The 17,107-nt window shown below is 41.0% G+C and overlaps 1 protein-coding gene across 1 annotated transcript in view; it reads right to left on the bottom strand.

Annotated features, from left to right (window-relative positions):
* LOC122800226 (dynein axonemal heavy chain 17-like) overlaps nucleotides 1–17,107 on the bottom strand; it is a 17,083,451-nt gene that overhangs the window by 439,036 nt on the left and 16,627,308 nt on the right. The window contains exon 73 of the mRNA XM_044069720.1: nucleotides 13,585–13,733. Within this exon, the coding sequence (XP_043925655.1) occupies nucleotides 13,585–13,733 (149 nt within the window). The remainder of the gene's footprint in view (nucleotides 1–13,584; nucleotides 13,734–17,107) is intronic.

Here is a 17,107-nt window from a genome sequence, read left to right as displayed (position 1 = left end):
TACCATAACGTTCCATCTGACTTGCTTGTTTTTTCATTTGGTCTTCAACCTGTGGGTTCGGATCCGATCTCGGATCTAACTTGGCCGAATATTACAGCTCTAGGATCCAAAAAAAATCTGAGCTCCTCCCCTACCAATAATGCCCTGCTCTCCCTTCATCCCTCAGATCGAGTTTTCTGCTCACAAAGCAAGTGTGTAATACAAATATGACTACATATATATGCATATGTGTATATATATATATATATATATATATATATATATATATATATATATATATGTATATATATGCATATGTATATATATATATATATATATATATATATATATATATATATAGATAGATATAGATATACAAAAAAGAAAGCATACGTCCCTGAAGGAAAAGGAATAGGGATACTTCAGGACCTCAACAAGGACACAGGAGTGACAAAAAGCAACATCTGCCAGGTCTCCAGAAAGAAAAAATGTAGAAGGGGGAAGGAGGGAGGGAAGGCTGAGTACCAAATAAAAAAGCAATAACTCAGATGGAACGTTATGGTGAGTACATAACTTCTTCATCCAAAGTTGTTTTCAATTGGTTTTCAAACAGTGGGATAGAATTCACAGCTACATAAATCTTGGGAGGCACTTTTGGAAGGATATTCTGGAGCACAGCAGAACCAAAGGAGGCCCTGTTCTTGGAAATGATGCCCAAATTGTAATGAGATATAAAGATATGTGAGTTTGGCCAAGTGGCTGCAGAACAAATATCAATGGCCACTGACCTAGTGGAATGAGCTTTGATGGACAGCAGTAAAGGAATCCCTTTATTAGAGTAAACCATTAGAGTAAACCAGAGAAATACAACTTGTAATCCAATTTGCCAGAGAAACTTTAGAAATTGGTTTCCCAAATTAGGTCTTGAAATATGAAACAAAAAGCTGGTCAGACTTTCTGAAGTGTTTAGTCTTATCCAAATAAAACATAATTGTTTATGCACATCCAGCATATGGAGTTTGTATTCTCCTCTGCTTTGGAAATTAGGGAAGAATACCAGAAGATTGACTACCTGATTAATATTAGCCTCATAAGCAACCTTGGACAGGAAAGAAGGGTTGGTGCACAACATAACTCTATCTTTGTGAAAGACCAAATAGGGTAGTTTGATAGATAACACTTGAAGTTCAGACACTCTTTTAGCTGAAGTGATGGCTACTAAGAAAGCACTCTTCTAAGACAAAAACTTCAACTCACCCTTTGCTGCTGGTTTGAAAAGAGGTGCGACCAAAGCTTGGAAGACCATGGTAAGGTCCCAAGGAGGAGTGGGATCCTTAATGGGAGGATGAAGAAGAAAGGTGCCTTTGAGGGAAGTCTTGCATAGCCTAGAAGAGGCTAAGGGTAATGAATTTCCCCAACATGAAAGTTTGAGATACTGCCAGTTGCACATTGACAGTGGAAAAGCTAGCTCCATTATGAAAAATGAACATTAAGAAATCTAACTCAGCAGAAACTGGGACTGTAAAGGGATCCAGATGATTTCAGTGGGCCGAAACAGACAATCTCTTCCACTTGCTTTTGTACACTTTTCTGGTGGAAGGTTTATGTGCTACTGCCAAAATTTCCCTAACTGTGGAAAAAAGCCCGGAATTTCTAGCCATCAATGGAATTGAAGCAACCAGGCTGTTAACTTTAGGTTGGGTAGATCTGAGAGAGGACATCCAGAGAGATGGGACAGAAGGCCTGGAATGGGATCCAGAGTCCATGTTTGATGCACTAGGTGAGACCATAGGAAGGGAAACCATACTTGTGAAAGCCAAAAGGGAGCAATGAGGATAATTTTGCTCTTCAAACTCTGAGCCTTCTGAAGAATCTTGGGAATGGGAGGGAGAGGGGCAAAGCATAAAGCAGACCGGGGGCCAAACATGGACTAGAGAATCTCTCAGTGACCTTCCCTGAGGAGGGATCAGGTCAAAAAACTTTCTGCATTTGGTGTTGGAAGGAGACCCGAAGAGATCACAGCAAGGTTGACCCCATTTCTGGAAGATCATGTCTGCCGCTGAAGGATTCAGAGACCACTCATGAGGCATCAGAACGGTCCTGCTGAGCCTGTATGCAGGAATGTTTGACTTCCTTGGAAGGTGCATTGCCACTAGAAAGCAGCTGGAGGAGATTGGTCATTGCCACAACCTCATGGCCTCTTGAAAAAAAGGGAATAAGCTCAAATGGCTTAGTATGTGAGAGGTAGCAGGACTGATGTCTGCATTCTCCATCCTTTGCACAGTGAGAGGTTGGAATAATGGTTAAGGTGTTTACCTCACAGACACAACGTGCAGGGTTTGATTCTCACATAGGGAAATTGGCTAGGTTTAAAATGGCCCACAAGGATTGTTAGCCTAGTATGAACTTATGGATGACTCTAGATGACATAAGGGATAAGACTTGATCCATCTGTGTTTGTTGATGTACCAAACAATGGACATGATGTCTGTCTGAATTGAAATGGTCCCTGAAGGAAGAGAGATATGAAGGGCTTGCAACACTAGGAGCGCCACTCTCATCTCCAGGATGTTTATATGCAAATTGGTCTGTAAGGAGGACCAGGTGCCTTGGACTGTCTGACCCAGAAAATGCTTCCCACCTGAACTGGGCAGCATCTGTGGTCACCGTGGCCTTTGGGGAAGGAAGGATAAAGGGACAACCTTGTTCTAGAATCTGAGATTGAAGCCACCAGAGAAGAGATTCCTTGCATACTCGAGATAGTCTGATCAGATGGTTTACAGGGTAAGAAAGTAGGGACCATTGAACTGCTAAGAACCATTGAAGAACTCTCATATGGAGATGAGCCATAGGAACATGAGATGTGTTGGCAGCTATTGAGCCCATCTCTCTTAGAACAATACATGCTGGAGGTATAGGGATTCCAGAATCTGTTTGACATGGAGTCTGATGGGGGAGATCTTGTCCAGGGAAAGAAGGGCAAAGCAATGTGTCATGTCCAGACAGGCTCCAATGAAGTTTATCACCTGTACTGCGTATAGATGTGATTTCTTCAGGTTGATGGAATGCCCAAGGTTGAGGCTAGCTAAAGTAGGTAATCCCTGGCTTCCAGAAGTTGATGCCTGGTGGGAGGAGTAAGGAACCAATCATCCAGATAGGGAAACACATGGAATCCTTGCAGTCTCAGGTGAACTGCCACTACTGCCATACATTTGGTGAACACCCAGGGGGCTGTGCTGAGACAAAGGGGTGTACTCTGAACTGGTAATGATTGGCTCCCAGCTGGAAGCAGAGAAACCTTCTGCAGCACCTGTTCTTTTTGATATGATAGTACACATCCTGAAGGTCTACCAAGTACATCCAGTGGTCTGTCTGCAGGAAAGGAAGAATGAACTGAATTGTGGCCATTCAGAACTTGCAACTGGCAATGGATTTGTTTAGGTTTTTCTGACCCAGAATAGGTCTGAGGTCCCCCATTTTCTTGGGCACTAAAAATAATTTGGAATAGATGCTTGATCCAAGATGGTCTTGGGGACAGTCTGAAGGACTCTTTTAGTGAGCAGCTTTGAAATGTCTAATGCCGCAGCCTCCCTCTGACTGGATGGAACATCAGGGAGGGACTTGGTTGGAGAGGGATTTTAGAAAAAGGGAATGACATAGCCTCTGGATATTATGTTCAACACCCAATGGTCATTTGTGATGGCTTCCGAGGCTGTTGGGTGTAGAGAAAGATGTCCCACAACTGCCTCCAGAGTCGAGCAGTCAGACAGTCCTTCAGGATCACTGATTGGGCCTCTCTGAGAAGGCATCTCGAGGCTCCTGGTTCATGGGACCCCATCTGCCATGAGGGCAGCGTCTGCCATTAGCCCCATTTCCACTTCTGCTTCTGAAGGAAAATTCTGCAGGTCACTCCTGGAAAGGACCTTGAGAGCTTCAGAACCACAACTTCTTGCCTCCACATTGGTTCCTGGAAAAGGACCATTGAGGGGTGGAAAAATAGATTTTGATGGCAGACAAGGTTTTCCCATCCTTTTCACTCTGGGAGTGAGTTTCTAACAGTGGGACCAAACAAATATGATCCATCAAAGGAAGCACTATTAAATGACGCCTTAAAGAGTTCCATAAAATTACACAGCAGCATCCAGGCAGGGCACCTTATGGCAATGCCTGAACTGGCTGCCTGTGAGGTACCCTCTGCTGCATGCGAGATCAGCCTCATGGATGTATTTGTTATGGGAAGAAGGGTTGCCATTCTGAAGGAAAAGGTTTTCTGTTCCTCTGCAGACATGGACCCTGGGGCAGAACTACAGAGCTCCTTAACCAGGTCTCCCTGAAGTCTGGTTACATGTAATAAATAATTTAGTGCCCACAAAGTGAAGGTAGCTGAAGCATAAACCTGCTTTCTGAACCTGTCCACTGCCTAAGATTCCCTGTTTGGAGGCTGAACAGAAGAGTTTTCCTGCTAACTATCTCCATGTGTCCTGGAAAGGACCCTGGGACTTTCTGAACTACATCTTCTGACCATGTCACTGATTCCTAGAAAAGGATCTTTGAGTGGTCAACACCATATAACCACTACAGAGATGGTCTTTCCATCCTTCTCAGACCTGGAGATTGTGTCCTTCACTTTTGGGCCAAATAACAAACTGCCGTCAAAGGGAGCATTGGCAACCAAGGACTTGAAAGGCGCTGAAAATCACATAAGTGCATCCAGACATGCCTCCTAATGGTTATGCCTGAACCTGCTGCCCTTGTGGCACCTTCAGCTGTATGTGAGATAAATCTCATGGAAGAATTTGAAATGGATGGGAGCGTAGCCAACTGGGAGGCCACAGAAGATTAAGCCTCAGCTGTAATGGTCCCTGAAAGGGATTTTGAAAGCTCTTTGGTCAAGTCCCTTATTAGTCTGGTAAAATGTGCCAAATAGTTCAGTGACCCAAGGGCAAAGGTCGCTGATGCATTTACATGTTTTCTGAACCTGTCCATTGCCCTAGACTCCCTGTTGGGGGATGAGCAGAGGAACTTTGCTCAGTGAGTTCCTTCTGATCCAGTGAAGTGTCAGAAGAATTTGTAATACCCTGTTGGGTGATCTGAAGGCCTTGAGCTAGCTGTCCCTGTGGCATAGAATGTTGTGGCTCCAAGCACAGAGCATCTGGAAGCTGGATTTGAGATCCAAAGGGACTGGATCCGCACATCCTGTCGGAACAGAAAAAACTCTTTTCACGACCTCAAGGGCAGACCACTCCAGAGAGAGAGAAGACAGTGGCTCCAAGAAGACAGGCTTCTGGATCAATACATCCTCTTCCCCAAGGTGGAAGACAGAGATGAGCTCTTCAATATTGAAGCTCCAAGGTGCACAGACAGCTACAAAAACCTTGCAATCAACTCAAATGCCTTGGACCCGACAAGACAGTTTTAGCTCCTAGAGTTATCCGGATCCAAAGAAGCTGGAGCCGGTGCACTCAAAGAAGTCTTCAGATCCGAAGATAAAGGTATCTTCATATCCAAGCTGGACAGACCCGGAAGGTTCAGATCCAGGGACTCTGATCAACCAGTGGGATCAGAGAAGGAAGAGATGGATGGACTCTTTGACTTGAGGGCTAGGAGCCTGGAGAACACATGTCTGAATCTGCGCAGAGAGGAACTTCCTCATCATTATGTCCACATCTTCCTCTGTTAGACTCCTGGAAGAACGAGATGAGGCAAGGGATGGTGACCCTGAATGGCATCCCTCCAGGAAGGGAGAGGGAACCCTAGAAGGAAATAGATCCATCTTCGGAGAATATCTCATCCTTGGTAGAATCTTCAGATCTGAAGAGCTTGGATATGAATATTTTCTTGTCAGATCTGAAGGAGAGAGGACCTGAGCAGATTTCAGATCTGGTTTAGATTTTTTTCTTTGGTGGCCCTGAAGAAGGAGTGGAAGAAATAGATGGCCTAGGAGACTTAGCAAAGGTCTCCTTAATTTTCCATTTGGGGGACTGAGCCCCAGAGATAGCCTCTCCAAATGGGGATGGACGCAAACCTTTTAATATCGATTTATTTTTCCTATCTGCTAAGGCCCTTGGATTAAACTTTTTGCAGATTGTATAATTCTCTTGTAAATGTTGAGGGCCTAAACAATAGAACATAAAAGGATGGGCATCAGATAAGGGTAATTTACACTCACACTTCTGAAATTTTTTTAAGCTGACAGGCCCTTTGTCAGACAGGAGAGGAATGCCAACAATGGTAAGTAGAATTGGGTCTACACTGATTCACTGAAATCTCATTTCACTGATTTTCAAAACACTCACACCAAATCGCTGAAAGCTCAAATCACTGAAAACACATTTCACTGAATCACATTTCACAGAATGTAAGTACTGCTGGGCAAATAAATCATATATGCCCTTTTCCCTACTGTAGTGTGATCCTGGAGTTAGTAATTATGTAGTTAGGGGGGATGTTGGGGGCACAGCCCCCATATTGGGGGGGTAGGGGTCATAGTCCCCCATCTACTTTTCATTTTATATTGTTAGCTTTCAGTGAAATGAGAATCATAAATATAAAAGCTAAGTAGGTGGGGGGCTATGCCCCCACACCCTCTCAGCTATATATACTAACTCCAGGATCGCACTACAGTGGGGAAAAGGGTATATATATTTTTTATTTGCCCAACAGTACTTGCATTCAGTGAAATGTGATTCAGTGAAAGGAGTTTTCAGTGATTTGAGCTTTCAGTGATTTTTTTTTTTAAGGGTGAATTGAAATTCAGTGAAATGAGTTTTCAGTGAATCAAAGTAGACTCATAGAATTACACAGGTATGTACATTATAAAAATAGATAATACAGAAAGTAGGGGAAGAATATTATCAACAATGGTATAAAAGATTTATACTGAGTGTAAAAGGAAGGAAATCTCTCTCTCTCTCTGTCTCTGTGTATATATATATATATATATATATATATATATATATATATATATATATACCAAGGGAAAATATGCTGAAAAAACCCACTTATTCCAACGAAAGCAAAAGCCTGAGAGTTCAGGCTAACCATGTCTTTCGTGAAAAAGGCAAATGAGATCTGGGGTATGTTAGGGGTTCGTGCATTATGAGTAGGGTAGGGGAGGAGCTTGAGAGTTTTTGGTGGCCATGAGCTTTAGTAATGGCTGAGTTGGATCCAAGGGTCAGATCTGAACAAACAGTTGAGGGTAGAATGAAAATTGGCAACATCATATATTATGTTCTTCATTAAATCTCTGTTGCAGTAGTGATTAGAGTATGGGATGTATCCTGCCAAGGAGAGTATACATCCAGCCAACCTAGAAAGCTTCAGTCCCCTTCTTTGCACATAGTACAGCTAGCAGTAGCATAAGAAGATATGCTAATAAGACTGACACTCTTAAAACTCAGAACTTTCTTGCCATTGGTACACCTACGCAGACTTTTAGCAACTTCGCTCCTCATAGTACAGGTGGTCGACTCTAGCTACTTAGACTTCAGACAGATAACTAACCACAGAGGACCTTTCCTTTTTATTTAGGGATTTACAGAAAAGCTTAGCTTATGTCTGTCCGAAACGGCAAGTGTAGTTGTGGTTGATTAATCCTATTTAAGGGCTATCATTCTCATTTATTTTGTTTAGGTGATGAATAAGATATCAGGCCATGTCCTGTTTGCCTTTTCTTTACTCCCAAAACAATTAGGAGAATATTAACTTCCCTCTGTATGATATCTGAAAACAGAAATCTTAGAGACTCAGCATGAGTTGCCATGCTGACTGATTTTCCACAACACTGGACTTCTCCCTCAGGCAAAGAAAGAGAAAAAAGTTGATGAGACAGGTGAGTGATAGAATGTAAACATGAACCTGTCTCATATGGCCTGTGGATGATGATTCCACTGAGGTACTTATACAGCCCTCAGATCATTAAATATGCTCCTCTAAGGCCTTCTAGGCCACTAGGGTCCAGGACCTTCATATGTCTGAACAGACTTTTCATCCAGTGGAGTCAGCTGAAAAGGGAGAACCATGTATTATCCTATCTGAGGCTGAGGGAGGTATACATCAGTGGGTCTACTTTTAAAGCTTGAAGTTTCAGAACTTCGAATTTCTTATGGTCAAGACCATAAGATTGACATTTAAAACTTTGAAACTTTGAAAAAAAAAATAAAAACATTTTTTGCATTCTTGCAGAGGGATAAGCCCCCCTGCACCCTACTTCTTCATCTTTCGGCTTTTCCCGGTTAGGGGTCGCCACAGTGGATCACCTGTCTGCTCATGATTGGCAGTGGAGTTTTATGGTGTCGAGTTGCCAGCCCAGCGCCCAACCTTCCACTGAAGGCACACACACACACACACACACACACACACACACACACACACACACACACACACACACACACACACACACACACACACACACACCTAGGGCCAATTTGGAGTGTCCAATCCAGCTATAGCATGTCTTTGGGATGTGGCAGGAAACCGGAGCACCCGGAGGAAACCCACGCGACCACAGGGAGGACATGCAGACTCCACACAGAAGGCACCCCAGCCGAGGATCGAACCGGAGAACCTCTTGCTGTGAGGCGACAGTGCTAACCACTGCACAACCGTGGCCGCCCTAAGCCCCCTGCACCCTACACCCCATGCTAATTAAATATACCAACTCCAAGATTGCACTACATTGAGGAAAATGGTAAATTTCCCATTCCGTGCTGTACGACGATCTCCATTTATACAGTTCGAAGTTTCAAAACTTTGACCTTATGGCCATGACCATAAGAAATTCGAAATTTTGAAACTTTGAGCTTTAAAAGTAGGCCCACATCAGTTACTGGTAAGGGAAGATATTGGTGGGTTGCTAATGGAGGCCCGACCTGTGGCTTTGACCCAAAGACCATACATCTGGTATGGACCAAAAACACACTTATAACACCAAATATTTGTCCCCAACTCCTACTGCTTTCTCTCAAAAGGGTAACTTAGAAGGAGTGGTTTAACTTTATCCAAGGATTATTCAAAGCCATCCATGTTTTTCAGGACTCTTTTCCTGCATCTTCCTCTTCCACTCTTATCAAGACTAAGAGAGGTCTTTCTACTGAAAAGGAACAGTTTTTGACAGGATAGGATCACAAAGGATTAGATTAGGTTTCACAGATTTCTTCCCCCTCAGCTTATGAAACTGAGTCTGTGGATAACTTTTCCTCAGATTCCATAATGAAGAAATTTCCTTCAGTGATAACATTTCAAAAATGAAGGAAAGTTTCAAATGGGAAGGCAAATACCTGCTTGATTCTCAAAAGAGATATTAGAAACTCCTCTGCATAGACTCCCCTAAACCAGCATTGTTTTCGGTCATGACAGCCTTGGAGCATGCTTTTTCTTCTGCAGCCTTATCAGCTAATTCCCACTCTCTGGCACCCAAGAAGCCTGATAGGTTGTATAGGCGTCCTTATACCTATAAGTATTTTTATAAGAACCCTTATGCAGCCTATAAATGCTTAATCACTGAAGCCTTAGCCTACATATACTCCTTAGAATAATCTTAAGCTTCTTAAACTTGTTGGGTATGTTTGGGATGCATGGCTAGGCTTAAAAAGGCCCCTGTAGTCATTAGCTTAGTATACACCTATGAAGCTGTGAAACTAATAGGAAAAAATAGTGCTCCCTTTTAAAAGTACGGTGCAGTCTCATGGCAGTCCGTTAAAACACAAACGCCTAGTTTTAAAATAACTTTCCTGAAGAGAAAAGTATAAATAAGTAACAAAAAATATTGAATGTAAAATTTCCCCCAAAGGAAACTTATCTGTCCAGCAAAAGAACTGCACAAACTGACCACTGATCCTCAAAAACCTCATTCGAGCAAGCTCTTTGGCAGCAATAAAGCTCTGAAGGGCCTGGCACCCAAACTTGTCTTTTATTCTGCTTAGCTTGAACTACCAGACAGTTTGGGTGCCTGAAAGGTGCCCTGAAGCTTTAGAAGCTGTCCATCTGTTATATCCTTGGCAAGATATAAATGGCATATAGCTAGGGCTCCTGCAGCAGTGATCAATATGATGAACATAGGAGACTAGGTAGGGCCAAGATCCAGATTAAAGCAATTCAGACAAACATCTGAAACACATTCATGAATTCAGTATATACTGCCTCAAGCACAGTCCATGATGAAAAAGGATGAAGAACCTACCACAGCAGAAGTAAGAAGGTCACTAAGCAAAGTAAAGTTGGGGAAAGCAGCAGGCTGAGTTGAAGTCAGGGCAGATATAATCAACATGCTGGGTGGGTTAGGGAAGAAATGGCTCCTTGGGATACTCATCACAATATGGACAGGAAAGGCATATCCAAATTTAAAAATACCCAACTGAACACTTTCTTTTTCTCCAACTTCTTCCCCACTATCTGTATCACTGTAAACTTTAGGTCAGTTGTACTGCATCCTGATCTGAAACTGAAATGCTAATTTTCCATATAACTTTCTACACTCTAAATATTGGTTTATAAATCACCCTCTCTATCACTTTCATGCGGTGTGTCAGGAATCCGATACTTCTGTACTATCTGCAGATGTGAATGCCTCCTTTGTTTTTTGTTCTCTATTTATACACAAAAACCTGGGCAATGAAGGCAGACAAGAAGAGAAAGCCTGAGGTGATGGAGATGAACTGCCTGCAATGGGCAGTAGTATGCAATTGTGGGACAAATGAAAAAATAAGAATATCAGAACAGAAGTCATAGTAGGCCAGTTGCATAGAAGGCCAAGCAGAAGAGATCATGATGGTTTGGTCACATGTACAGAAAAGCAGAATATGATCTGGTACAAAAAGATTTGGGATACATAGGATAAAGGCACCATGAAACTAGGATGCCCAGCCAAGAGATGGATAGATTATGAGACATAACACATGTGACATTCATGCTTGTCTGTAAAAGAAAGTAGGAGGAGTGCAGCTGTGAATCAAGAGATATGGTGACACAACACCACAATACGATGTAGAAATGGAAAAATTGTGCTGCTGCTCCTGCTGCTGATGATGATTTCATCATAGTTCATATAGTTGAAAACTTAAAAAAAAAAAAAAAACTTAATGTCTGTATTCCTGAGATTCAGAGCTGAAACATATGGGAGAGGCTGTGGCTAATTGAAGCAACCCTGTCCATAAAGGACTCTATATCAGCTTCACAGTCACATGGTAAAAAGGCTTTCTGAGAGTGGGTGAGCTGTACAATCTGTCAATGATCCTGGAAAACATAGTTTGACAACTGGATGCAACAGAAATCTCAAAAGACGAAAGATTTTTGTCTTCATGTGTTCAGTTTGTCTTCAAGAAGGTGTACCTTGTCCACTTTTCTCCACCCCCATTCCTGCCTCCTCAACTAGTGAAGATCATGGCTGAATTACTGTTTTCAAACCACAGCAGACACAGAATACAGCCAATAGGGAACAATCTCATTCAGCACATTGGTGATAGCCTGAGTATCAGCATTCAGCAGTGTTTCTGGGTTCAATTGGACAATGATGTTGAATGCTACAAGAGTTGTCTGGATTGACCAATGATGCTGAATACTATAAGAGATGGGGTCACAAGAGCACTTTTGGAAATCTGGAACAAGGTATTAATGAATATCAAACATATGAGCCAGCATTTCATTTAGTAAGTACATACCCATACATCAAGCCATTAGTGTTTGGACATGTCACTTAACAGAAAGTCATTTCTTCAAACCATTATCATTGTAACTTTTCATATGCAGACTACAATTATTTTAACATATTTTTAAATTATCACTGAAGACATAGAAACACATACATTAACAGAAAAGAAAACAAAACCATATTAACATTTTTTCATTTATATACATATGTTACAACTGTTTTTTTTTAATTATAACAGCTGTCATTCATCCAACATTGCATACATTGCTCAATTCCTGCCTTCCTTTAAACCTCACTCCTCCTCCTCCTCCTCCTAAACATTATTCTCCATATATTGTATCCTAAAGTGCCATGTACGTCTGTGTAATTTGCTCTTCCCTTTTGTAAAGATCTCACTTAAAGTTCTTTATCCTCTTTTGCAATATTCAGTACTTTAAATACAGTTGGTTTAGATTTTGATTTCCATTTCCTTGTTAATTGTTTTTTTTTTTTACAACCAACAGAATTACACTTAATAAGGTCTTACTGTGTCTAGGCAATTCACATCCTGTGTCTCAGCTCTTAGGAATAATTTCCTTGGCTACAGGTATTTGCTCTTCCAATATTTCTGACAGAGTATTCTGTATGGGAGTTTTAAAATCTGCCAACTCATTACACTCTCAGAAAACATGTTACCAGTTACCCCTTTCTTCCCCATCACACCATGAACATTTGCAATCAACCTGAGAGAACATTCTTTGAAGTTTCTTGATGTATAAAAATACCTATGCAAGCACCTCCAAGAAAAATTCCTAAACCTTCTGGACTTTGTTACATACTTGGGAGCCATGCACATACCTCCCCATTCTTTGCTTGTAAATTGCTTTTCCAGTCTCTTCTCCCAGTCTTTTCTAACTTCATCTGATTGATTCTTATAATTATCATGCAATATTTGATATGCTCTATTAATTATCAATATTTTAACAGCAGCTTCAATTTTAGATTCAACTAAAGTTTCTACCAGAGCAGGTTTTCAGCTTAATACTCTTACCCCTTGCTCTATGCCTATATTCTGATACCAATCACTGGTATGGAAGGCAGTCTCTAACCTGCAGTCCAAACTTCTTCTTGACCTTATCCTACTATTTTACCTTACCCTCTCTAGTTATTTGCTCCCAGTATCTTGGTTCCTTTGCCCATTTTCTCCAGTAAATTCTGGCCCCATTTCTCTATTTTCTGTAGATCTACTTGCAGTCATCTCAACTGGCAAAAAAAAAAACTTTCTCCATTTCAGTGTTGGCTTAGTTCTTAGAATACTTTCTGCAACTTTATGAATATAATATATTGCATACCTGTCATTATTCTCATTAAAGATCTGCTTTTAAAATCCCACTCTTTCCTTGTTTCTTGAACTCTCCAGACTACAATCATTTTTGACAGTTCTGAAACAAGATTTTGACTTTGCCAGGCAGTATTAAAACATGCCCATGATCTGTGGTCAGAACAAGAGTATGTAGCTCAACTACCTTCAAATGGAAGATCAGTAGACTTCTGAGGGAACAGATACAGTGGGCAAGTGTAGCCACCTAACTCAGGATATTTCACAATAGCATTTAATTATATTTACAGCTTAGTATTCCTCTTTATCATCTTAACAGCAGCCCTCCAATCCACATTGATAATGGTTGATTCTAAATTCTTCTTAGATGTATCTTCTTTCCTTCAGTAGGCTGCACTCTTCATACCCTGCTGAATGCTAATAAGTTTAAGCCATGGTCTTTCAGTCAAAAGTCTAATTATTTATTACATTTTAACCTGATTTAGAAAGATATTTATAGATTTGACAAAAAACTATATCATAATAGAATATACCACAAAACCAAAGAAAAAATTAAAGCCCACTATTCTTGAAAACAAATCAGACATAAATAGTTGGTAGAAAATTAACTTTAAAAAGCAAAGCAAAATACAATGCTTACCTAGAGCTTCTACATCTTTCAATGGGTCAACACCAGGAGAGAGGATAAAGAAGATGGGTGTTGAAGAACTGCTCTCTTCATATGATTTGGCAAACTCAACACTTCGACCTTCTACATATTTACTGCCCAGCTTCTCTTCTACAAATATTCTATAAAGAAAACATCATATTTAGCAAACCCAGCACATGCTATTTAGAATAACATAAAATTTACACTCTGCATTGTACTTGTTAATTAAGAACTCTCAATTTACTTATATTAGCAGTAAAATAAATTATAGTTATGTGTTCACCAAAACCTCATCTGTGTTGTCTGTTTTCATCCTTCCTCAACTGATGAGTCTTGGATTTGACATCAGATCCATCCTCGGCCACACTAATAGACTTTAGGCTCTATAGCTTGACCTCCTCCCCTTACCCATAATCCCTCTCTACTCCTTAGTTGCCTCAGACACTTCAGATCGAGTATGCCCTCTATTCAGTTAACCACAAAAACACTAAATAGTATCAGCCACTAACAATTTCTGAAACAAAACAGCAAAGTATAACTAAAGAGAAGCAATGTTGAAAAAATAGAGAAGAGAGTTTCTGGAGCCTACACAGCAAGACAATTAAGGAATATTCCTCAGGGCATACTAGGATACATGTAAAAGGAGGGGGGACTGGATGGTAGGAAGTTGAGAAAGGATGAAAGGAGACAACACATATGCAGAGTTATGGTGAGTACATAACTATAATATCTGATGATGTCTTTTTTGTCCATTATTCAACTGATGGGAGAGAGTCCTCATCTAGATTAGTCTTGGGTGGTCCTCAAAGAAGGCCATTCCAGAGTACAGTGGAGCCAAAAACTGCTCTATTCCTAGATAAAATGTCTAACGTACAATGCTATATGAAGGCAGAAGCACTGGTCTATGTAGCAGCTGCACAAATATCATCTATGGAAGGTTTGGAGTAGAGAGCAGAAGATGCACCCACAGCTTTGCTAGAATGAGCTTTAGGATGTTTGGGTGATGATAGTCCTTTAGTTTTGTAAACGAATGCAATGCAATCAGTGAGACATCTGTCTAAGGTTATATTTGACACTGGATTTCCCACTTTAGCTTTGGAAAAGGAAATAAGCAGTTCTAATTTCCTTTGATCTTTAGTTCTATTGATGTAAAGTCTGAGTTGTCTATGCACATCCAATAAACAGAGTATGCATTCATCTTTGCTAGAAAAAATTGGGAAGAAAACTGGCAGGCTAATAGTCTGGTTAAGCTCAGCTTCTGAGATCATGGTAGGCAGAAAGCAAGAGTTAGTCCAAAGGGATTCTCTGTTCTTATTAAATTTTAGATAAGGTGGCTAGGAAGAAAGTGTGTGGATCTCTTATACCCATCTAGACGACGTAATGGCAATGAAGAAAAAAGAAGTTATGTCTTACCATAGTGTCCCATCTGTATTGTTGATCTTCACCAGTCCTTGACAGTGGGTTCGATTCCGATTTCCAAACCTTGTAACCGACTCGGTCATATCTTTCAGCTCATGCTCTCCAAACTCTCGAGCCAGGCACTACCCATAATGCCCATCACAGAGATTACCTCAGATCGAGTTTGCCAAATAATAGTATATAGAAAAAAATAATATGGTTAACTATAGATATTATAGAGAACAAGGCCATATATGAGCCCTTAATGAGAAACTAGTTCAGAGCTAGTCTGCTCTACTAAGAGTCTTAGGATGGGGAAGGTGGGTGGGGATGTCAAGGATTGGTGAAGATCAACAACACAGATGGAAAGTTATGGTAAGACATAACTTCTTTATCTGATGTTGTTAATCTTCATCAAATCCTTGACAGTGCAACAGAATTCCCAGCTCCTTTAGCCTTGGGAGGTCTCAGCGAAGAATATTCCTAAGCACCATAAAGACAAAGGATAATACTGCGGTGGTGGTGCTGCGGTAGCGTTGTCACCTCACAGTAAGATGTTGTCCTGTTCGATTCTCAGCTAGAGCGTCTTCTGTGTGGAGACATGCATGAATGGGCGTACCTTTGTTGAAGGTTGTGCATCAGGGCTGGCAATTCGACATGTAAAAATCTACTGCCAATGGTTAGCGGACTGGAGTTCCGCTGTGGCGACCCCTAACCGGGAAAAGCCAAAACAAATAAACAAACCATAGAGACAAAGGATGCTCCATTCCTCAAGACCTGATCTAATTTCTAATTTGTAATGAGTGACAAAGGTATGACGAGATGACCAAGTGGCTGCTGCACAGATGTCATCTAGAGAAGCTCTGGCATGAAAAACTGCTGATGTTGCTATAGCTCTTGTTGAATGAGCTTGAACTGATTTGGGAAGTTGAAGTCTTTTAGAGTGATATATAAATGTAATGCAGTCTCTGAGCCATTTAGCTAAAGTAACCTTATCAACTGGATTGCCCATGCGGATGGAAGAAAATGCAACAAATAACTGATGCGATTTTCTAAAATCCATAGTTCTGTGAAGATAAAAACATAGCTGTCGGTGCATATCTAGTAAATGAAGGGCATATTCCCCTTTGTCAGAGAAATTAGGGAAAAAGACTGGTAATTGCAGTGACTGATTAATGTTGGTTACTTTTGGTAAAAAGTATGGATTTGTTCTGAGTGCCACTCTATCGTTTATGGAAGACTAAATAGGGTGATTTGCATGGTAGGGCCTGCAGCTCATAAACCCTTCTTGCAGATGTAATAGCCACCAGGATAAAAACTTCAAGTCACAAGATGCTGATGGTTCAAAAGGGGTCTTAGTAAGAGCTTGAAGAACAATAGTTAGATCCCAAGGAACTGCTGGTTCTTCAAATGGGGGGTTTAGTATTAGGAGACCCTTTAAGAAAGCTTTACAAAGCTTGTGAGATATCAGAGAAGAGTCATTCAAGCCTGAATGAAAATTTGAAATTGCTGCCAGATGAACTTTTATCATAAATGTGGAGAAACCAGACTGAAAAAGTGTATTTAGAAAATCCAGATCTTTATGAATAGGGCTGGTATAAGGGTCCAGTCCTTTATCCAAGGCCCATCTAGTAAATTTTTCCCATTTGCTTTGATATAGTTTTCTAGTAGAAGGCTTGTGATGAGCAATAATAATACATTAGACAGGAGAAGAAAGGAAAGGATGCCTGGCAATCATGGGAATTGGAGAAGCCACACAGCAAGTTTGTGATGTTGGAGATTCGGATTAGCAGATCTGGAACTGGGTACAAAATCTTTTAGTTATGTACTTACCATAACTTTAGATGTTTGGGATCCATCTCGCCTACATTCTGTACTGATGGGCTCGGAGCCGATCCCTCGGCTCCGACTCGGCACGCTATGCTATAGAGCGAAGCCTCTTATTGGCTGAGCTATTCTCTATCCCAGGATGCACCACCACTAATCCCCCAGATCTTGTTTGTCCGCATTCATGCACACATACATAACTTGTTTATATAACATTGCCAGATGTTTCAAGATGAAACAATAGGATTCGGACCGTCCGATCTCTTCTGATCTCCAAGGAAGGGGAAGG

This window comes from Protopterus annectens, chromosome 4.part0, assembly GCF_019279795.1.
Source record: "Protopterus annectens isolate FY-2018-M chromosome 4.part0, PAN1.0, whole genome shotgun sequence".
NCBI lineage: Eukaryota > Metazoa > Chordata > Ceratodontiformes > Protopteridae > Protopterus > Protopterus annectens.
The sequence above is the reverse complement of the archived record's forward strand: the minus strand, read 5'-3'. Positions and strand labels throughout refer to the sequence as shown.